This window comes from Callorhinus ursinus, unplaced genomic scaffold, assembly GCF_003265705.2.
Source record: "Callorhinus ursinus isolate GAN/ISIS: 27379988/994484 unplaced genomic scaffold, GSC_fseal_2.0 scaffold18, whole genome shotgun sequence".
NCBI lineage: Eukaryota > Metazoa > Chordata > Mammalia > Carnivora > Otariidae > Callorhinus > Callorhinus ursinus.
The window spans coordinates 3,826,229-3,850,211 of record NW_027397080.1 but is presented as its reverse complement, the minus strand read 5'-3'; the positions used below and the strand labels follow the sequence as shown (position 1 = coordinate 3,850,211).

Below are 23,983 nucleotides of genomic sequence, written 5' to 3'. Positions count from 1 at the left end.
TCTGGGTGAAAGGTACAAGGGGATTTTTTTGCACGAACATTCTGGAGAAATCTGAAATTATCGCAGCTTCCTCTGCTAGGTTCCTTTGGTTTGGGGGCAATTCCTTGTCTCTCTTTTCTTCCGCGGGTGATCTCCTCTATTTCCCTCGTGTTCTGCGTGGTACTCTCAACTTTCTCTCTCGAACCTAGGTTTCTTTTCTTAATGCCATATTGTACGCTCTTTTCACCTCTCCAGGAATGTCTCACCAGTTCCTCAAACTCGCCCTGCCCCAGTCTGAATGCACACTCTTCTCCCTTCACAGACCCTCTCCTCTTCCAGGGCTCCTTGCCTGAGTGCGCCATGCTAACAGCTTGCTCAAACCAGAAGAAAGTAAACCATGACTCCAGCACTCACTTTGGGCTGCTATCTTCCTCATCCCCCACGTACACTTTTGTTTCTTGTGGTGAAACTTGATGCTGGAACTTGGAATGGCCTCTTGTCACTGCCCTGTTCATAAGATGTTCTGGGGGATCTACGATCCTTACAAAGCTTTGCAAGCAAAGCACAACAATTTTATGATATATAATCCTAGGCTTATAACCTGGTTGCAGTAGTAATCTTGTCCATATGCTTTTAAAGCCTGCTAGTGTTTATTTAAGTATTTGTTAGCTACTGAAACTGTATGTTTGTGTGGCTATATATTAAAATATATTAAAATATTTATCTCCACCACATTGCCATCAATATTGATGAATATCAGAAAAGACATACTTTTTCTATCAAACTGATGATGTGATCTGTCATTGAAGTAATGGTTCATTATCTTTTTTTGAAGTATTTACTTTGTTAAACATTGGTTTTTCATGACCTGTTATTCTTTTTTTTTTTAATTGTATTTATTCGTCAGAGAGAGAGAGAGTGAGAGCATGAGCAGAGGCAGAGGGAGAAGCAGACTCCCCACTGAGCAGGGAGCCTCGATCCCAGGACCCTGGGATCATGACGCTTAACTGAGCACCCCAGGCGCCCCTCTAGTGTACCATTTTAATTTCTTTGTTGCTTTGTAACTATTTTTCAGAGTAATTTTCTTAGTGATTGCTCTAAGAACTATAATGGACATTTAAATCACAATCTACCTCAGATTAATGCTAACTTAATTCCAGTAGAATGGGAAAACTTTGCTCCAGTATAACTGTATCCCCCACACCCTTCTTTGGCAAAGGCCTACAAAACATGTGTCACTGGGTGGCTTCTGGTAAACATGATAAACTATTTGTGGTTTAATTACAAGTACCGTATTAATGAGCTGACAGCACATTACTCAAAGTCATACAAAGTCACAGGAAGCCAAGTGCAAAGGTCATGATAAAGATGTTTTACTGATGTCTATGCCTAAAGCTCTACATTTCCTCACATATTCTGTGCAAGAATAAAAACATGGCTACATGTGCAGGCCCAAGGGAAAAGGGGCGGAACTTCAGCAAGTCGTAGTTCCTCAAAGCAGTTGTGCAAGCTGGAATATATTAGACATTCAGTAGCCCCTTGAACAGCCCCCTGATGCCAAGTTCATGGGTCACTAAGTAATGGGGTGAGCTTCTTCAGCTGAGATAAGACTTAGTAACTCTTCAATGGTGTTTTGTTCATGGACACTGAGATGCTGTTCTTTGGCTAGATTGAAGGCTCTCATGGCATATTCTTGTGCCTGGAATAGAATTGCAGTTATAAAAAGAAATTGTCAGAGGAAAGCTTTATGTGGGGAAGCCCCATCTCTGCTCAACCCAGAAACATGGGAAAGGACCTCTCTGCTTCTCACACCAGCCACTGAGCTCTTGTTGGAAATGTGGAAACACCCACGGGGTCCTTACAGCTAGCCACACGTGTGCTGCGTGGGGCATGGGGGACCAGAAAAACCCGCCTGGCTTGATAAAGTAAGTAAAAATTAATACACCTTCTTAGCAGAGTGAGATCTCTGTAGGATCTTCATCAGGACCCTCTGAACCAACCCTGGGAGACAGCGAGGTCATCCTGGGGGCCATGTGGTCCAGAGTTTTCACTTGGACAGAGGTCTCACAGGACATCCTGGGACAGCCTCTGGTCTGGATCTTCTTTCCCTCCCTCCTTCTCCCTCCCTTCCTCACTCCCTCCCTTCCAATAAATATTTATTTAAAGATTTTATTCACTCATTTGACAGAGAGAGAGAGAAAGAGCGCAGAAGCAGGGGGAGCAGTAGGCCTCCCGAGGAGCAGGGAGCCCGATGCGGGGCTCGATCCCAGGACCCCAGGATCATGACCGGAGCCGAAGGCAGACGCTTAACCAACTGAAGCGCCCAGGTGCCCCAGGAAATCCTAAATTTCCCATGACACCCACACAGAAAGGGTCAGGCCCCCCTCCCTCTCTCTCTCCTTGCCTGCTCTTCTCTCTCTTTGCAGCACTATTCACTACCTGGAGTTATACTGCGCATTGTCTCCTTGTTTATTGTGACCTCCTCTCCTCCAAAAGGAACTGGGCAAACCACGGACCCTCTCCGTGCCTCAGTTTCCTCACCTGTACAGCGGGAACAACACAGGACCTGCTTCATGAAGCTGGCCTGACAGTTACACAGGGGAGTTCATGGGAAGTGCTTAGGCTAGTGATGGGCATGTCCCCAGGGAAGAAGACAATGCAGTTTCCATGATGCACGTTGGACTCCACAGACGAGAAACATCTCGAGCATCCAGACTGTTTTGAAGTGAGGCCTTACTCAGAGGGCAAAAGCCAGTGTAACTGGGCAAAACGCAGCCAAATTCAACTAGAGGAATTTCTACCTCCATTTTAGACAAGGTGCTCTTCTGGGGAAACTTGCCTTTGAAGAATTCATCATCAGGTAGTAAAGCATGAACAGGGTTTTCAGAACAAAGATAGTTTTTTGGGGGGCTGTGTTAGATGTAGATTCTCGAATGTTCCAGATTGAAGTCAGGATCTGAATGGCTTCTGCTTCCTGGGCTTCATCTGCAATGGAAAGGAAGGAAGTTGGAACGAAGAAGCAGGCCCTAGGAGCTGCGGAGTCTCCCCTCAAGGGTGAGCACTGAGCTGTCAGGGTACGGGCCTGCGGCACAAAGCACAGCAGCAGGAAGCCCGGCAGTTCCAGGCAGACCCCCACAGGTCTCAAGGTAGCTACGGTTTCTCTCTTTCAGAGTGCTGAACTCTTGGATTTCTTAGGCCTCCAATGCAGGAAGCTGTCATAGTGGGACTCCTTGGGTCCCACTCAGCTTCAGCTGGAGAGCAAGAGCCCCCGGGATTTCTGGCAGCCAGCAGCTCAATCCTCTCCCAAATCCAAGGGTGCTTGAGCACCTTGGACTTTCTGCTTCCCACAAGTGAGTCTGTCTACTCTTCCTCCCAGCAGCTCTGGGTCCTACTCTGGTGACCCTTTATTGTCTTATTATGAGTTATCTGGGGCAGGTGCTCTAAGCACTCTCTATGTACTATGCTTAGAGAAGAAGACAGAAAGGACATACACCATAATGCTAAGGTTGGCTGCCTTTGGATTTCTATGATTTCCAAGTTTTCTGCTTTAACATAAACCACTTTTATAATGAAAGAAAACTCAATAAAGTTATTCATTTTTTAAAATCTTAGCTCAAGACCTCTCCTCCAAGAAGCCTTCCCTCTTCAACACCATCCAACTGTCCTCACCTCTTCCTTCTGGGACTCATAATATAATGTGTACTTGTAGGAACTTCCTTTTATTTCATCTAGGTTCTGTCCCATCAACCACACTGTATGTGTCTTTGGGCAGCAACTAGGTCCTCTGTCCCTTTTTATTATATCTTAGAGGGCATGATGCTGTGCAGCGCCACTCAGCACTCACCCTTTGCTGAGTCTGGGGACAGAGACATGGATGACACTCAGCTCTGCCACTGAGAAGCTCACTGTCCAGTAAAGGAAGAGGAGAAGGCACCAGAATAAATGAGCAGTGTGACTTCTTCAGAGAGTTTACCCTGGTTTATGTGCCTTGGAGGGATAACACATCAGAAATGGAGGCTCTGCAGAGATCACGGGGGGCTCTGGTAGGTCTTTGTCTCTCCAGATCTGTCCCTTATGAGCCCCCGGAAAGGCTGTTTGTGGTGCCAGGGCTCTGAATCCTTCCCAGCGCTGGTGGAATCTCTTGGATTCCCCCATCTCAGTGTCCTCATCAGCAAAATACAGAAGATGGCCTTGATGTGTTCCATGACAGGGACAGTGGCTCTTCCTCGTGGGGGATTAGGAGGGTTGAAGTCACTGTTCTGCTTTCCAGGGAGAGCTGCCACTTACCCAAGCCAGTGTCGGTCTCAAATCGTTTGCCCAGTAAGTCTATCTGCTGGATGCGAGCCTGTGAGAGCACTTGGTAGCGATCGCTCAAGTATTTACTCCAGATCTCAGAGACCTGTTGGGAAAGCAGACGCAATCTGAGCAGCAGGCCAGACCTGAGCCTAATCTATTTTGCTAGTGGAGAAACAGGAAGAAAGGAAAGTGAAATATATCATGTATCAGACCGTGTGATCTTGGGCAAGTCATTTCATCTCTCTGTGCCTCAAGTTTCTCATGAATAGTCTGGCGACACCAGTTGTAACTTACTTAGAAGGCCAAAATACCAAAGCTCAACTCCCATATTCCCCAGCTCACCTTGGTGTACAACGTGTCTGCCAGGTCCAACTTTTTAAGGCCATGGAAGATATTAGCCAGGTGGAAGTAGCCCCCTGAGGTCCTGATATTCTCTGTTCCAAATGCACAACTGGCAAAATAAATCTATAGCAGAAAGAAGAATGGGGTGCTTTAGTTCTCCTTGTAAATTATACAGCTGATAAAGAACTTGTACACCCAGAATTTGTAATGAACTTTTACAATAGCCCAATTAAAATAAAAAAAAATGGGCAAAGGATCTGAATAGACATGTCTCCAGAAAGATATACCAATGGCTAATAACACATGAAGTGATGCTCAACATTATTAGTCATTAAAGAAATGCAAAATAAAATCACAATGAGATACCACTTCACACGCACTAGGAGGGCTCTAATCAAAGAGGCAGAAAACAAGTGTTGGCGAGGATGAGGAGGAAAAGGCCCCTCACACAATGCTGGTGGGAATAGAAAGTGATGCAGCCTCTGTGAAAAGCAGGTTGGCAGTTCTCAAAAAGTTAAACAGTGAGTTACCATGTGACCGAACAGTTCCATTCTTAGACTACACCCAAGAGAAATGAAGGCATGCGTCCACACAGAGACTTGAACACAGGGGCGCCTGGGTGGCTCAGATGTTTAAGCAGCTGCCTTCAGCTCAGGTCATGATCCCAGGGTCCTGGGATCGAGTCCTGCATCGGGCTCCCTGCTAGGCAGGGAGCCTGCTTCTCCCTCTGCCTCTCTCTCTCTGACTCTCATGAATAAATAAATAAAACATTAAAAAAAAAAAGACTTGAACACAAATGATCAGAGCAGCATTAACATAACAGCCAAACAGCAGAGACATCCCCAGTGTTCATCAAGTGATAAATGGCTACACAAATTGTGTATTTCCAGGTGATGGATACTACTCAGCCATAGAAGGAATGAAGTATTGATACGACAACATGGATGAGTCTCAAAGTAATTATGCTAAGTGAGAGAAGTCAGATGAAAAGACCACATATCATTCTGTTTATATTAAATGTCCTGAGAAGGCAAATCTACAGAGACAGGAAGTGGCTGCCTGGGCCGGGGGCCGGAAGGAGAAATGAACTGCAAATGGATGTGAGGGGCTTCTGGGGGTGATGGGAATGTTCTAAAACTGGATTGTGCTGATGGTAGCACAACTCTGTAAGTTTACTCCAAATCATTCAATTGTACACTTAAAGTGTATGAATTTTATGATATGTATCCATAAAGATATGGTTGTTTTTTTTTGTTTTTTGGGTTTTTTTTTTTTGACAGGTAGGCTGAAGAATCTGAGTCTGATCTATTTCTTAACTGTGTGGCCCAGCTCAAGACAGAAACTGTGCCTCTGCTTAATTTGTTGAAAGTGAGAGTACAGAGAGAAAACACAAATGAAGTGTATTAGTCAGTCTCCTAGGTGGAAATAGATGGCACCCTCAAAGTACTTCCTGAAGATAGTTTAATGAAAGGATTATTTAAAGAGACATACAGAGGTTAAGGAACCAACAAGAGCTAGTGAAACACCAGGGACTCTCAACAGCAAGAAACTATTACTGTCCTGACTCCTGAAAAGAAAGGGGGAAAGTAGGGTCACCAGGGCCGCCCCCCCTGCCCCCGCCCCCGAGCGAGAACTATGGGAGGAGGCCACCTGCCAGGAGCTGTGGCCCTGGAGGAACACTGCCCCTGCCAGAACTGGGATGGAGCAGAAAGGCAGCGGAGAGAGTAGATACCCAACCTCTTATCTCTTCCCAGCATCCACTTCCCTGCCGCGCCTCTCGCTCTCTAAATCCAACAGAAGCTGGAAAGCAATGGATTCTGGGTTGTGTAGTCCGTAGAGGTCAGCCTCCCAGGGCACAGTAGAGCAGAGAATGGATTTAGGGTGAGGGGATATGGAGACTAACCAGCACAAGAATGTTTGCAGTGGGTTTATGAACACTGTGCAGTGGAGGCAACCAGAGGGAGGGTTGCCCAGTGGAGAGGCTGAAGAGAGAAACAACCGGTGCTGAGACTGCAGCTTGACCTTAACCTCATCCAGATTTCAGGCTCAAGAACTTTTCTCTCTGGGCATATTGTCCACTACTGACATCCTTATAGAAACCTCATTAAATTTGGAAGAATGGCTCCACCATCACTCTCATCATCATCTTATCTAACATTTGTACGCAGTTTTATAGTTTATAAAGGACGTTCATATATGAACAGTTCATTTAAACTTAATAACACACTCTGAAGTAGAAGCATTGATGTTATATGTAAAAATGATAGCAAATTGCTGCATATACAGTGTCCTATTATTAATCTCTTCAATGACCCAATGAGACATACACTATTTGATGATTTCTGTCTTACACTTGATGAAAGAGGTGAAATAATGTCCACTATGTCCAAGAGTAGAAGTAAAGCCCTTCTCTTAACCACTATGCTGTTCTACCTTTATTATCCTCAGAGAAATTGGGCTTGGAGAAGTGACGTGACCTGGCCAAGGATGCACAGTCAGGAAGTGGAAAGGCTTGAACTCAGGTTGTTAGAACTGTGTCCTGCTAATATCTCACCAGTAAGTTGTCACCAGAAAGTTTTAGAGAAATGCTCAGTTAAAAAAGAACAAACAAGGGCGCCTGTGTGGCTCAGTCAGTTAAGTGTCTGCCTTTGGCTCAGGTCATGATCCCAAAGTCCTGGGATTGAGCCCCGCATTGGGCTTCCTCCTCAGTAGGGAGTCTGCTTCTCCCTCTGCCCCTCACTCCACTCATGCTCTCTCTCAAATAAATAAAATCTTAAAAAAAAAAAGAACAAAAAAAACTAAGCATAGCTGTTTTCAGAAATATTCAAGTGTTATAATTTAACTGGTTTACGTCATTGGCCAGATGATAACGGGCTTCCTCATAGTTTTCCTTAGCTATATAGAGAAGTCCCAGGTTCCGATGCAGTAAAGAGTGGGTGGCATAAGGACATTCAGTCGATTTGAGGACTGTCCACTGGGCTTGGGATAGATATTCCTCAGCTTGGACAATCTGTCCTAGACCTGCCCAAAAGAAGTAAAGAAGGTTATAATTCATATTCTGGCCAGAGGACACATGATGAAATGTGAGTCAGCACCCATTCACTCATTTTTTCATTGACTCAAACATTTATTGACATACAAGAACTTGCACATAAACATTCATAGCAGCCTCACCATAATAGCCAAAAAAATAGAAACCTAAATGCTCATCAACCGATGAGTAGATACACAAAATGTGGTCTGTCCATATCCATGAGTGGAATATTATCCAGTCACAGAAAGGAATAAAGTACTGACATATGCTACAACATGGATAAACCTTGAAGACATTTCACTAAGTGAAAGAAGCCAGACATAAAATGTCACATATTATATGATTCCATTGATATGAAATGTTCAGAATAGGCAAATCCGTAGAGACAGAAAAATGATGGCCAGGGACTCTGGGGAGGGAGAATGGAGTGTGACTACTAATATGGGTATGGGGGTCCATTCTGGGATGACTAAAATGTTCTGCAGTTAGATGTAGTGATGGTTGCACAATCTTGTGAATATACTAAAATCACTGAATTGTACTTAAAAGAGTGAAGTTTATGTATGTGAACTCTATCTCAGTTAAAAATATATGTATATGTATACTTAATATCTTTTATGTACCAGGCCTTGTGTTGAGAGATGAGGATTCCAAGATGAATCAAAGCCATTGCCCTTGAAAAATTTACAGCTGGGTTCAGGGAATGCATGGGTGTCAATATATTTATAACACAGTATATAAGTGCAGCAATAGTAACATCATAAGATTTGGAAGTGGCAGAGAGTAGGAGGTGTTTAATTCTATGGATGGGGTGGAGAGGGCCAATGGAATGGGGCGAGGCGAGGTCAGTGCTATGAACTGAATGTTGTATCCCCCCAAAACACATAGTTGAAGCCCTAATCCCCAAAGTGATGGTATTTGGAGGTGGGGCATAATTTGGTCATGAGAGTGGAACCCTATGAATGGGATTAGTGTCATAAAAGAAGAGATACAAGAGGGGTGACCCCTCTCTCTGCCATAGGAGGATAAATGAGAAAGTGCCTGTCTCCAAGCCCGGAAGTGGGCCCTCACCAAATCTGCTGATACCTTGATCTTAGACTTCCAGCCTCCAGAACTGTGAGAAATGACTGTTTATTGTTTAAGTCATCCAGTCTGTGGTATTCGTTATAGCAGCTGAACTAAGATGGGAAAAACTGAGCTGAGTTTTGAGGATGAATAGAAGTTTTCCTGACAGATAAGGGAGGGCGGGCACCTGGGCAGAGGTAACACAGATGCAGAACCATGGAGATATGAAATAGTGGGCTGTGTTTGGAGAACCATAGGTGGGTCTGTGATGCTGGAGCCCAAAGTGTAAGGGATCAAGTGGCAGGAAATGAGGCTAAAGAGGTAGTCAGGGGACAGGTCATGGAGGGCTGGAGGACTTAGTAAGTTGCGCCAGGGAGCTGGATGCACGTGGATAAAAACTGGAGGATTTCCAGAAAGGGAGAGAGAGTTGGGATTTCGATTTAGAAGAATCCCCAGGAGCCAGGGTGGGGAGGGGTGAGAGGGGAGGAAGTAGAGTGAAAGACTCACTAGAGGACTTTTTGAAATAGTTCAGGCAAGGACTGATAGAGCCTGAACTAAGGCAGTGGGTGAAGATGGAGCAGATACCTAAGAGACATTTAGGAGCCAGAATGGACAACACGTGGTTATGAAGTAAAAACCACCTTATTTCTAATATTCAGATACTGCTGACGCTTAAAACTTTGTTTGTAAAGATGCATAAAAGCTTCCTGCTTCCGTTTGCCTCCCAGGGAGGCTCTCAGACCTGGATAGAAAGCTACTCTGTCAGCCTTCTGCAGAGCAGGAGGTACTCTCTGGGTGCGAGGCATTTCCTGTGATGGGTGCTGCAGCAGAAAGGGTGCCAGGAAAGGTCAGGGGGCGAGGACACAAGCCCCTCATAAGTCAATCTGTTCTGCTTGTCCTTCCGCCCAGGCCTCGCTCAGATGCAGGCATTACTTATTCTAGCTGCAATCACAGGTCACTGAATTAAAGGATGAGAGCTGAAGAAGCAACCGAAGGGAGGAAACACGGAACTTCTCTTGACCGAAGTTCAAACTAAAATGGGAAAACACTAGGTTAGAAGAGGGGGAGGCCCGGGATCCTGGCTCATGCAAACATGGCAAGTCACATCTTCCATCTGGATTTTCTCTATAAAATAAGAGCTTTAGACGGAGCAAATGACTCTTAGCAAAGGTTATTTAGATGGGGAGAAAACCGGCAGAGGGCACTGACATATACTGGAAACTTTTCATCTTTATCGTGTAGTTTCCCTTCAAGAAGGCAATGCCAAAGAAGGAAGGCCCCAAGGCCAAGCTGAACTAGCAACTAAAGAAGCATCCCAAAAGATACTTGGGAGGAAAAAAAACTTGAGCCCCCAAATCCAGAGAGCGGGTATAGTGAGGTAGGAGGAATGCGCTGCTCCCAGCACGTTGAACTGAGACTGGCCGGTGAGTGGGTAAGTTTAGGCATGCCTTCTTCTACATAGTGCTTGCCTCGACTGGTGTAGGGATGGAGTGGAGGTACCAGATACACAAAGTTGCTGAAGGAAGTTAGACTATCCTAAAGGGTCCTGTCACTAGCATATGGAAGAGAAAGAGAAAGGATAGCCAGTTAAGGAGTAAGGGCTCTTGTCTGCAGGGTGAGACAAAAGGCCTACTCTGGGCTAGCAGCTGATCTGAGAGACATCAAGAGGGAAGATTTTGGAAGGTTTGATGACGAAAGTAAAGGTGCATAGAACAAAGCAGTCACAGATAATCATCTGTGAGGCTGGGAGGCACCCAGGGGAAGGAAAAGGAATTCACATTTACTGAAGGCCTGCTATTTGCTGTATGCACAGTATGCTAGGCCATTTGCATCTGTGATCTAACTCTGCCAACAACCCTGTGAAATAAATATCTGAGGAGGAATGTACAGAGGAGGAAACTTCATTCATTCGTTCAACCACACATTCATTTAATTTAGAGTATCACTTTGCTAGATGCTCAGTGCATACTAGTGAATAAAACAGACATGATCTCTGACCACAAGGGGCATATAATAAGGGGAACTAGATACACAATAAACAAAGAAAAATAAAGTGCTATGAAGGAAAGAAACAGAACACAGTCTTCCAAAAAAGCAGGAAGAAACCTGCCTTGATTGGATTAGAGAACCCTTTCTGAGAAGGTGATATTTAAGCAGATACCTGATGATTGAAAAGAAACCAGCTATATATAAGGGAGAAAAAAGCATCCCAGGCAGAAGGAAGAGTATGTGTAAGAGCCCTAAGAAGCTTGATATCTAGCATCACTCAACCAGTAAAGAAAGAGTTGGAGGGGTCCCTGGGTGGCTCAGTTGGTGAAGCATCCGACTCTTGATTTCAGCTCAGGTCATGATCTCAGGGTTGTGAGATAGAGCCCTCTGTTGGGCTCTGCACTCAGCAGGAAGTCTACTTGAAGATTCTCTCCCTCTGCCCCTTCCCCCACTTGTGTGTGCACACGTGCACTCGTGCTCTCTCTCTAAAGTAAGTAAATAATTAAAAAAAAAAAAAGAGTTGGAATTTGAACCCAGGTTCCCTGATTCCAAAGTGCTGACTAGAGTGGGGGAAGATGAGTAAGGTGGCTCTTTGAAGTGTCACTGAAAATATCATCTCTAGTTAATTAAAATTCCAAAGTTTTACCAAAAAGAAAAGAAAAGAAAAAAGAAAAGGCTAAATACCTGTTATTCTTTCCACTCCAGTCTGGCGGAATCTCTTAGATGAGAAAGAGACATGTGCACAAGGAATGTAATTTATTTAGACTTTCAAAAAGGCTGGCAAAGTTTCAATGACAGGGGGAGGTATAATGAGAACTTCCATTTAGACAGAACTTCCAGCTTGCAAAGCACTCTCATGTTCATTACACACAAACTCATTTAATCCTCAAAACAATCCTGTGAAGGGGACTCAGAGTCACCAAATGCTTTCACAGTGCCCACCAGATGTCAGGTTCTCTGAGAGGAATTTTTGAGTACCTCCTCTGGGCTAAGTGCTGCTCTGGGTATGAAGACACTCTGATGAATAAGAATAGGGACAGTTCCAGTTCTTCCTGAACTTATAGTCTAGTGGGAAAGAGAAACTTAAATTAAGTAATCTCATCAATGGATATATAATTACTAGTAGTAGTATTTTGGGTTTTTAAAAATATTTTATTTAATTTTAGAGAGAGCTCACGCACAAGATGGGGGAGGGGCAGAGGGAGATGGAGTGGGGATGAATTTCAATCAGATTCCCTGCTGACTGCAGAGCCTGATACAGGGCTCAATCTCACGACCCTGAGATCATGAACTGAGCCCAAATTAAGAGTCAGGAAAAATCCCCAAATCCCACAGCTAGTCAGCGTCAGAAACACACAGAACCTGAGCTGTATTTCCTTGTCAGAGTCATACAAGTCAAGGAAAGATTGAGAAACTATTCCAGGATGAAGGAGACTAAAAACACATGGCAACAAAATGAAAAGTGTGATTTTGGACTGTATCCTTCTGCTGTCGAGGTGTAATTGGGATGACTGGAGAAACGTGAACTAGATGATAGTAGACGACGGTTGTATGGTGGATATGAAGAACGTCTAGGAAATGCATCAGGCAAGCAACTTACTCTCAAGTAGCTCAGGGGAAAAGAGGTTCTTTGTACTGTATTTCCAACAGTTTTGCTTTTTAAAAGTTTGCTTAAAAAAAAAACAGTGGCTATCAAGATGGATAAAGTGGTTGGACAGTAACTAAAACACTGCAGATGCTCAAAAATGTTAATTCCCCTCCAAGATGCTAATTCTCTTCTTGTAGCAACGACCACGTGGGGTGGAGCTCTGCAGAGTCTGTGTTCCCCACTCTCATCCACGGTATGAGAGATACGATTCTTCCCTCTCCCATCCACAGGGGCGGGTTCCTATACTCCTGTTTGAGCCATGTGACCCTGACACAGAGGTAGATAAAGGTAAATACCACACTCAAGCTGAGTCAACACAACTCTCTCTTCTAGGAATTTAACACTGGAAATCAGATGCTAATTGTTTCTACTATCCTCCTTAAACCTGGAGGACATGTAAATTCCATGGAAATTCAGCTACATCTGATATTTTGGGGTAGCTGTCTTTGTGGTAGGCATAGGGTAGAAAAATCTGGTCTGCAGAGATGGTAAATAAAGCAGATGCAGAGATTGAAGCAGAGACAAGACACAAGGCCCAAGAGAGAAAATTTGTTACAACATTCTGATTCTAGGACTTCATGAAGGCTCAATTCCCCTGGGACACTCCAGGGTCCGAATAAATGTCCTCCTTTTGCTTAGGCCAGCTAGAGTGGATTTCTGTCAGAAGTAGCCAAAAGTTGATGACATCTGCTTCCCCCCCTTGTGCCAAACTTTACAGCAACACTGCTCTTTTACAAAAGGTATCTTGGTGCCACCGCCAAGGCTATACCCTTTGGCCACTGATTGAACCCAATTTAGTACTTCTTAAGGGCCCTGGGCGGGAGGAGGGGGGTGGTCTCGAGTCAATTCACTTACCAAGGCTCGCCTCGGCCAACAGCAGGTAAGCAGGCACAAGCTCTACTGAACTCAGGCCGTGCACATTCATGCGGAAGCGAAGCGAGTGCAAAGCTGCTGGAACAGCAGCTTCATGTTTTCCTTCAAAGAGGTATTTCTGGGCTACGGTGTAGCAGAATTCAATCAAATGCTTCTATGGAAGAAAAAACTAGACCATCTGAGAGAGTCTAAAGGTAAAAGGCAATGGTGGATATAGGTACACCTGGGTAAGGCCACTATCTAATGAACTGGTTGAGGGCACCTAGTTAACCTGCTTGTATGAAGGTGGACATGAGACCCAAAATAGGTGATATAAAAAGGGAAACCTGGATTGTGAGTTCCTCGAGGTCCAAGAATAAGTGTCTTTTCACCTTGGTTCATTATCAGCATAAAGGAGTGCTCTGTATAAAGTTATTAAATATTATTCTTGTGTTTATAATAAAATTGTAGTTTAGCACCCATCATGTCTCCGGACATTCTAAAACTTTCTGACTTTCTATTTGAGTCATAATTTTGAGAGAAATATCTTATCTTTCCTTCTGGAGTTATCCTGCTTAGTGAGTATCAGAAATAACTTAAATTCTGCAGTTTCAAAGCCCTCCTCAAAGTGCCACAACATTTAAATTGATGAATCTGGTGTTCTGAGATTTATGGCTTACAAAACCCTAACTTTTTAAGAATAATTGAGATGCTATCAATGCCATAATAGAAGTTTTTAAATATCCTTTATGAATTCACCAGTATATTCATACACCATTTTTTTGACCTCCTACTATGTACCAATGCTCTTATCAACATACTGGGCATATACAGATGCTATGGCTGAATTTTGTTCCCCCCGCAACTCATATGTTGAAGCCCTAAGCCCTAGTACCTAGAGAATGTGACCGCATTTGGAGACAGAGCCTTACAGAGGTGATGAAGATAAAATGAGGCCATTAGGGTGGCCCCTGATCCAATTTTACTAGTGTTTTTATAACAGGAAGAAATTTGGAAAACATCAGGGATGCACGTGCCCCCAGGAAACCACACCTGCTGACACCTACTCTTGATCTTGGACTTCGAGGTTCCAGAATTGTGAGAAAAACCATTTCTGTCGTTTAAGCCACCCAGTGTGCGGTATTTTGTTAGCCCTGGGAACCTAATACAGTGCATATTCAGCAACTATGTGGAGAACAACTGACTGAGGACATAAAGTCATAAAACAAAGTCTCTGTCCTCAAAGAGGTTCCAGTCTGACTTTGTCCTGGGTGGTTTCGTGGTGCCCGTGAGCTAAGCCTGTACCCGCCCCCCCCACAGGACCCACCTGCCGCTGCTGCAGCTGCTGCAGCTGGTGCCGCCGCTCCTCCTCTGAATTGTAGAAGGGCATGGAAGTGCGCAGAGGAATCAGCAGCTGACATATCTTCTCATGGATGCTGCTCCAGTCTGCTCTTTGATGAACCACACCACTGACAATGAAAACATGGACTTCATTATCTTTCCCTTTGGCCTGGCCGAAGATTCTAGTGGCCCCACTTACTGGCCTCACCCTAAAAACTAGAAAAGGAAGCCCAACACATATCAGGCAGGGAACCCAAAGCCATTTCTTTTCTTTTCTTTTTCTTTTTTTTAAAGATTTTATTTATTTATTTGACAGAGAGAGACACAGCGAGAGCGGGAACACAAGCAGGGGGAGTGGGAGAGGGAGAAGCAGGCTTCCCGCCGGGCAGGGAGCCTGATGTGGGGCTCGACCCCAGGACCCTGGGATCATGACCTGAGCCGAAGGCAGCCGCATAACGACTGAGCCACCCAGGCACCCCACAGAGCCATTCTTGACACAAATCTCTTTTCTTCCATGTGGTTATGTGGTGGTGTACCAACTAGCGGGGGTGGGAGGCTGTTGTTTCTTCAGGCACAGGTCACAGTCCGAAGTCATGAAGTCACGTGGTGATGCTGTGGCTGATCTGCTCTTCTGCTTCATTAATAACATTGTTCTAAGGCCATTTTCAGAATATCTGAACATCAAAGCTGATGTTTGTGAAGGTCTTTTTCTTGGGGAAGGGAAAGGAATTTCCATTTGCTGAGGCTCTAGGAGACTGTGTTGCGTGGCTCTGGAGAGCACCACTGACATTGTCTTCTGTGTTCCAGGGGGCACACTCACACGAACACACTAGGGACAGTCCCCAATCCCAGTGGTGTAGCAGGTGCTTTTGCTAGTAACTAACTTTTTGAGAACAAAACAAAAACTATTATTTCAAAGATAAGGAAGCATAGAAGTGGAGAGCTTAAGTAGTTACTCTAAGCCTATACTCCAGAGCCAGCTGATTTTTAGCTCTCCAGAGGGAAGCACTGTGACAGTTTGGTAGAAAGCTTTTCTGAGTTTTACATACAGATTTAGTATTTTTGAACACTTAATTGGACAGGACCACAGTCCTACAGAGAATCCACTCCCATTCCTTAAATAATTGCCTCTATGACTGATTCCCAAATCTATTACCTGCTTCTGACCGTTTCTCCAATTATTTTTTTACACTTTTAAATTGATATATAACTCACATACAATAGAAAATTCACCATTTTAAAGTATAAATCCAGTGGTTTTTAATATATTCACAAGGTCATAAAACCATCACCCTATCTAACTCCAGAACAATTTCATCACTCAAAAAAGAAACTCCATTTGCTCTAGTTGGTTCTCTCATTCTTTTCTCCTCCCATTGGTGCCCAGAAACCATGAATCTACTTCCTCTGTGTATTTGCCTGATGAAGACATTACATATAAATGGAAACAGACAACATATGACTTTTTGTGTCTGGTTTCTTACACTTAGCATAATGTTTTCAAAGTTCATCCCATTTCATCGCATTTATCAATATTATAATCGTTTGTACGAATGAATAAATATTCCACTGTATAGCTGTATCACTTTTAATGTTTATCCATTCATCAGTGAACATGTGGGTTGTTTCTACTTTTTGGCTATTATGAATAATGCCGCTATGAACATTTGTGTATAAATTTTTGTGTGAACACATGTTTTCAATTCTCTTAAGTATATACCTAAGAATGGAATTGTTGGGTCATATAGTAACTCTCTGTTTAACTTTTTGAGGACTGCCAAACTGTTTTCCACAGAGGCTGTACCATTTTACAGCCCAGCAGCAATACAGGAGGGGTTCACTTTTTCTACATCTTTGCCAACACTTATTCTATTTTTTTTACTACAGCCATGTTAGTGTGTGTGAAGTGGTATCTCATTGTGGTTTTATTTTGCATTTCCTTAACAACTAATAACGTCCAGCATCATTTCATGTGCTTATTTTCCATTTGTATATCTTCTTTGCAGAATTGTTTATTCAAATCTTCTGTCCATTTTTTAAACTGGGTCTTTTCTTATTGTTGAGTTTTAAGAGTCGTTTACATACTCTAGATATAAAATCCTTATCTGATATATGATTCGTAAATATTTTCTCCCATTCTGTGGGTTATCTTTTCACTTTCTTGATAGTGTTCTCTGATGCACAGAAGTTTTAAATTTTGGTGGAGTCCAACTAATCTATTTTTTCTTTGGATACTTGTGCTTTTGGTGTCATATCTAAACTGTTGCCTAATCCCAAATCACACAGATTTCCAACTATGTTTCCTTCTGAAAGTTTTATGTTTTTAGCTCTTATATTTAGCTCTTTTTGTCTATGGTGTAAGGTAGGGATCCAAATTCATTCTTTTGCATGTGGCTCTACAGTTATCCCCGCACCATCTAGAAAGGACCATTCTTTCACCAGTTGAATGGTCTTGGCAACCTTGCTGAAACCCAATTGACCATAAATGTACATACTTTCTGGACTCTCAATTCTAGTCCATTCATCTATATGTCTATCCTTATGCCACTACCACACTGTCTTCATTACTGTAGCTTTGTAGTAAAATTTGAAATTGAACAGTATCAGTCCTCCAGCTTTGTTCTTTTAAGAGACTTTTTAGCTATTCTGGGTACTTTGCATTTTCATTTAAATCTTAGGATCAGTGTGTCCATTTGTATAAAAATGACAGAATTTTGATAGGGATTGCATTGAATCAATAGATCAATTTGAAGTGTAATTATCTTAATAATATTAAGTCTTCTAAATTATGAATATGGAGTATCTTTCCATTTATGTAGGTCTTTAATTTCTTTCATAAATGTTTTTTAGTTTTCAGTGTGTAAGTCTTGCCCTTCTTTGGTTAAATTTATTTTTTTGATGCTACTGTAAATGGAATGGCTTTCCTAACTTCATTTTCAGATTGTTCATTGCTAGCATGTATAAATACAACTGATTTTTGCACATTGATCTTGTATTCTGTAACCTTGCTGAATTCATTTATTAGCTCTAATAGTTTGTTGTGGACTGATACTGTTCAATTTCAAATTTTACTACAAAGCTTTTTTGTAGGTTCTTTAGGGATTTCTCTCTAGATCATGTCATCACCAAATAGATGTATTTACTCCTTTTCCAAGCTAGATGTCTTTTATTTCATTGTCCTAATTGCCCCAGCTAGAATTTTTAGAAAAATGTTGAATAGAAGTGATGAAAGCAACATTCTTGTCTCATTCCTGCTCTTAGTGAGGGAAAGCCTTCAGTCTTTGATCACTAAATATGATGTTAGCTTTGTGTTTCTCTATAGGTTATGAAAGTTCCTTTCTATCCCTAATTTGTTGTTTTTATCACAAAGGGTATTGGATTTCATCAAATGCTTTTTCTGTATCTATTGAGATTATCATGCGGTTTTTGTCTTCTCTTAAGGTGACGTCTTAAATTGATATTAGTATGTTGAGACAATGTTGAATTCCTGGGAGAAATGCCACTTGGTCATGATGTATAATCCTTTTTATATGCTGCTGGATTTGGTTTACTAGGATTTTGTTGAGGATTTTTTGCATCCATATTCATGAGGGAGAGTGATCTATAGTTTTCTTGTGATATTTTTGTCTGGTTTGGTATTACAATAACACTGGCCTTATAAAATGAGTTGGGGACTTTTTCTTCCTCTTCTATTTTTTTGGAAGAGTTTTTGAAGAATTGGTATTAATTCTTTTTAAAGTATTTGATAGAGGGGTGCCTGGGTGGCTCAGTCAGTTGAGCATCTGCCTTCGGCTCGGGTTGTGGTCCCAGGGTCCGGGGATCGAGCCCCGCATCAGGCTCCCTGCTCGGCGGGAAGCCTGCTTCTCCTTCTCCCACTCCCCCTGCTTGTGTTCCGTCTCTCGCTGTCTGTCAAGTAAATAAATAAAATGTTAAAAAAAAGTATTTGATAGAATTCACCAGTGAAGTCATTTGGTCCTGGGCTTTTCTCTGTGGGAAATTTTTGATTGCTAGCTAAATCTCTTTAGTTGTACATCTACTCAGATATTCTTTTTCTCTTGAGTCAGTTTTGTAGTTTGTGTCTTATTAGGAATATATTTCATTTAGGTTTTCTGAATTGTTGGTGTACAATTGTACATAGTATTCTCTTATAATCTCTTTTTTCTGCAGAGTTGCTAGCAATGTCCCCACTTTCATTTCTGACTAGTAATTTGGGTGTTCTGTTTTTGGTCAATCTAGCTAAAGGTTTGTCAATTTTGTTAATCTTTTTAAAAAACCAGCTTTTGGTCTTGTTGATTCTCTATTGCTTTTCTATTCTCTATTTCATTTATTTCTGCTCTAATCTTTAATATTTTCCTCCTTCCACTAGCTTTGGATTGAGTTTGCTTTTCTTTTGCTAGTTTCTTAAAGCGGAAGGCTAGGTTATTGATTTGAGATCTTCCTTCTTTTATAATGTATATATTTACAGCTAGAAATTTCCCTCTGAGTACTGCTTTCACTGCATTCTGTAAGTTTTAATATTTGTGTTTTTGTTCTCATTTCATCTCAAAGCATTTTCTAATTTCCCTTGTGATTTCTTCTTTGACCCACTGGTTGTTTAAGACTATTATTTCCATACATTCATAAATTCCTCAAGTTTCCTTCTGTTATTGCTTAATGTCATTCCACTGCGGTTACAGAACATACTTTGTATAATTTCAATCCTTATAAATTTATTGAGACTTGCTTTACGGTCTAACACATGGTCTATCCTGGAGAATGTTCTATATGCGCTCAAGAAGAATGTATATTCTGCTGTTGGTGGCGGTGTTATCTATAGATGTCTGTTGGGTTTAGCTGGTTTATAGTGTTGTTCAAGCCTTGTATCGCCTTGCTAATCTCCTCTTCATCACTGACAGTAGAAAATTGAAGTGTCCAACTATTATTTATTTCTCCCTTCAATCTGACAGTTATTACTTCATGCATTTTGAGACTCTGTTGTTGGATACATAAATCATGAATTTTTACATTTCTATCACCTATTGTATATTTTTACTCAAATGTGACTAAGTTCACTGTTTGATTCCAATTATACATATTCTAAAACTGGTAACAATAACCTAGCACAGGGTCAGCAGTTTTTCTGTAAAGGGCCTTATAGTAAATATTTTAGGCTTTGAGAACTACATGGTCTTTGTTGCAAAAATTCAACTCTTTTGTTGTAGCAGAAAAGCAGTCATAGACAATATATAGCTTTGTTCAAGCACTCTCCTTCCTTCTTCTAGGACAACAGAAATGCAATAAAGTATTTTCTTTACAAACTGCAACTGCTATCACAGAACTGATAAAAGCATTAAAAATTTTTATAGGGAATTATTGTAAACAAATCAATAAAAGCACTTAACAGCCAGGATATAGAAATAGTTGAATTCCATAGGGTATTTATTAAATAGGGGCTTCTTGAGTAATTTGTGTGAGCAATGGAAATATTAATTTACTTAACTACCTAGACTTTTGTTCCACTGAGAGCATTTGACATATCTTGCTTTTCCACATAAAATGAGCTTCATTTATATATTCATGAGCTCTTTCCTTATTCGCCTGTCTCACCCCTAACACCCAACACCGGATCATGCATAAAGGAGTTGAAAATTATATTTTCAATTAGGGCTCACAATCAAGTAGCTTGTGAGCCAGATGTCCTTTGTTTGGCCATTATCTTGTTTTTAAAACTGAATTTAGATGTCATTAAGCAGGACATTCATTCTGCAGTTTACCACAGATCCTACTGTCTCCTACTATTGAATACCACTTCACTGCTATTCTCTCTTCCTGGCCAGTGAAAGCATTTTAATTTGTGCCCCATATGTTTAATAAAAGGAAAACTTATTTCAAATTACTCTTATCTATATGCTATGATTTGCTCACCTATAGTACTGAAGCCTCTTTTACTATCTGTAATGTTTCAGTGTGCACTTTAATAAAACTGTCTTTTCTTACAAATATTCAATTCCCTAGGAACATTCTCACAATCCAATACAGAACAATATGTGCAAGATTACACAGAGTGTATAAAGCAGATGTATGTATAGGAAAAGAATATAAGGAAATTGATCAAAATGTCAGGTTATTAATCTCTGGGTTGTGAGATTATGGATTATTTCTCTTCTTTATTTTTTATATTTTCAAGTTTTCTACAGTGAGCCTGAGTTATATTTACAATTGGGAAAAAACTCTTCTGCAGAAAAAGAAAAAAAAAACTGTCAGAAATTCGAGTTGACTGGCCTTCCTGCTCCTTAAATTGGAACAAGGAGAAAGAATATTTATTGAGTGCCAACTTGGTCTTAGGCATGATGCTACATGCTTTACATTCAACCACAAAAACCCTGTGAGGGAGGAGTACTAAAGCCCCCATTTCTGAGATAAAGAACAATTACTTCAGTTTTATTTTATGGAAAAATCTTGAAATTGCCAGGACACAAGCACACAGAAATCTGGAGAAAAGAGGCAGGTGGGCTGGAAGGAGAGGAGAAGGCCTTAAAGAGAATTAAAGGCAGTGAAAGAGAAGAAAGGAAATAATGATGGATAAGGGCATAGGAAATAATTTATTCACGCATTCATCAAATATTTAGTTTCAACTATTTCAAGACACTATGCAATAGACTGTAGGGTATATACAGATGGGTTGGACACAGATCACAAGACGGAATATGTATGACAGTCCTTCTATCCGTATTCAACATAACATCCAGCATTAATGGAACATAAGAAAATTGACATAACACACTTACCGACAACTGAAACGAAGAAGGGAAATAAGAGTCAACTGAAGAGTAGAGAGTGACTACAAAGTGAGTTGAGACGATGAAGGCATTACTGCTGGCTGCAGGGATGAAGGCAAGAGGGAAAGAGGTAGATGCTCATATCAGCCAAAGGACTCTAATCTCTTCCCTGAGTGCCAGGCCTGTACTTGAAGTTGTTCACTAGCCATCTCTCCCAAGTGACCTGAAGGCCCTCAAACTCTGTGTCCCCAACCCAATCCGCCACCCACCTGGTTTACTATCCATTCAGAAGTTCACTTATGCAACAAATGATCACTGAATGTGTGGTATATGCGACCAGTAGGTTCAGTGAAAGACACAGATATTAAGTAAACACAAAATACAATACAAAAGTACAGGAAAAACGAAGAAAAAGGTGAGACAGAAAAATAAGAGAGGAGTATTTTCAGAAAGACCTCTCTGAAGAAATAACATTTCTGAGAACTGAAGGATGAGAGGGCCTTAGGAAGATCTGTGGTTGAAATGGAGGTTCCCAGCAGTGGCGACAGCCTAGGCGAGGAAAGGACTTAGCACATCAGAACTGAAAGAAAACCTCTGTAATTACTTCAAGGAAAAGAGGGGGTGAGTGTGGTGGGAAATGAAGGTAGAGACCTGACCAGGGCTTTGTAGTTTCTGCTACAAATTCTGAATTGTAGTCTAAATGCAATGAAGAAACAGCAATGAAAACACATGCCATCCCTCCCTTCATGAGATATACCTAGTGAGGAATACAGACTATTAAACAACTGATTTCAATCTGTGTCATAAGTTTTAGGATAGGGAATATACAGAGTGTTGTGAGAGCACTGAGGAGGGACACCTAATTCTGTCTGAGGAGGTATATTCACTCTCGACTGGGACCATTGCAACAAATTCTCAATCAGTTATGTCACACTGCTACCTGCCATCTTTCCTTAACACAAGTGAGACCTGGTCAAAACCATCCATGACCTCCCAGAGTATAAATTCCAAACTTCTTGATCTCATGTCACCATTTGGCCCTAACCTCTATCTTCTTGGTTTAAAACTCCTCCTACTACCTAGCGCAATGGTTTTTAAACTTTCTTTTTAGTAAATATATTTTATCATCACAAACACACATATCTACATAAAACACTAGAGTTTCAAGAAACAATTCAAGTAGGATTACTTTGATACTTTCTATTTTATTCTTTTTTCCCTAAAATATGTTGATTTATTCATGACCTGCTAATGGGTTTAGTCTGCAGTTTGAAAATCAGTGACTGCTTCGTCCATTACTACCTTCTCTACTCAGCTCTGAACAAACTGTTCTTTCACCCTTTACCCAAGTAGACCCGGATGCCTGGAGTACCCTGTCCTTCTGTCTTCCTTGTTCATTCACCTAGCAGTTTCCTACTGACCTTTCAAGAGTCATTGCAAACATTATTTATTCAGAGAAACCTTTCCAGATATTGCCCCAGTCACCATGCTTCCACCCTTAGAGGTCCCAGGAAATAGCACACCCTAAGTGACAGTACTTGTCATGCAGGGTCTATTATTATGACTTTTCAAAAACAAGTTAGTCTGCTCTGGACTAGGTTTCTGGACATTAGCAACTTAGCTGTTTTATCTCAGGTCCAACATAGGCTCTAATGGGAAGCAAAGGTCAGGGGATGTTACGTTGAATAAATGAAAACTCACCTCATTTTCTACTACCCTCCCCACACTCTCACCACTTTGGCTGTGCACTTCTTTCTATTCCTCAAGCACACCACAGTCTTTCCTCTCTCAGAGACTTACTCTTTCCCCAGCATTTCCACTGCAGACTGCTCCTACTTTACCTTCAAATCAGTATCTACCCTTAGGAGGGCATCTGTCCAACCTCTCATCACATTTCCTTTGTCTTTATGGCATTAATGACTCTCTGAAATTATCTTGTTTTCTTTTTGCTTGTTTGTTCACTTATCTACCTGCCGCACTAGTTATGTTAGCTTCTTTAAGGGACACAGTCCACCAAGTATCCCCCAGTAACTTCGGCTGCTAGAACAATGCAGAGCGCACAAGTAGGCAGGCAACAAAACCTCTGGTGACGAACGAGGGAGTGGGAGAAGAGGCAGACACGGAAGTCTCAGGGACCTGTCCTTGAGTGTTCCCTGACGGAGCCGGTGCTACGGCGTACGCAAGGCACCCACATGCCGCATTTCAGGGCCTACCAGTAATAAGTGACCGTGCAGGCCGTGCACACTCGCTCGGCCGGGGCCTCGCACACCTCGCAGCAGAGCCGGCGCCCCTTGGGCACCGCCAGCGGGTAGATGATGTCCATGTTGCAGCCAGCAGTGTCGGTCTCCAGGACCGTTGCCCGGCGAGGACACGCTGGACGCCGGCGTCACGTGACTGCCATCGGGCAGCCTCGTTCCCAGGATTTCAAGCGCAGGGGGAGGGGCGTGCCTCCACTGACATCTAGACTGTATTTGTGGGGTTAAAAAAAACACCACCACAAAACTCCTCCTCGTTGGTCCCGAAGGTTAAACGGCCGGGCAGTCTGACTCCAGTGGAATCTAAGTCCAGTAAGGCCGATACGGTGGCCGGTGAGAGGCAAAAACGGCCAGTTCTTTACTCGAGTAGGAAACGAACGTGAGGGGAAGTGGCCCTTCCAGATGCCTACCCAGCCGACAAATC

General features: G+C 42.2%; 1 protein-coding gene across 4 annotated transcripts; it reads right to left on the bottom strand.

The window, feature by feature from the left end:
* Positions 1–1,289: 1,289 nt before the first annotated feature.
* Positions 1,290–23,759, bottom strand: ZMYND12 (zinc finger MYND-type containing 12). 4 transcript variants are annotated; one of them, XM_073902797.1, is made up of 8 exons: positions 23,518–23,759; positions 14,533–14,674; positions 13,209–13,377; positions 7,469–7,638; positions 4,618–4,740; positions 4,267–4,378; positions 2,819–2,964; positions 1,290–1,678 (listed from the first exon to the last, which is right to left on the bottom strand). In XM_073902797.1, the coding sequence occupies exons 1-8, from the start codon at positions 23,625–23,627 to the stop codon at positions 1,553–1,555; spliced, it is 1,098 nt and encodes a 365-aa protein (XP_073758898.1). In that variant the 5' UTR covers positions 23,628–23,759; the 3' UTR covers positions 1,290–1,552. The 4 variants fall into 4 exon arrangements, with proteins under 4 accessions (XP_073758898.1, XP_073758900.1, XP_025712443.1 ...); XM_025856658.2 differs by having other exon boundaries at positions 1,292–1,678; positions 13,209–13,380; XM_073902799.1 differs by lacking the exon at positions 13,209–13,377 and having other exon boundaries at positions 1,291–1,678; positions 23,574–23,655.
* Between the last annotated feature and the right edge of the window lie 224 nt (positions 23,760–23,983).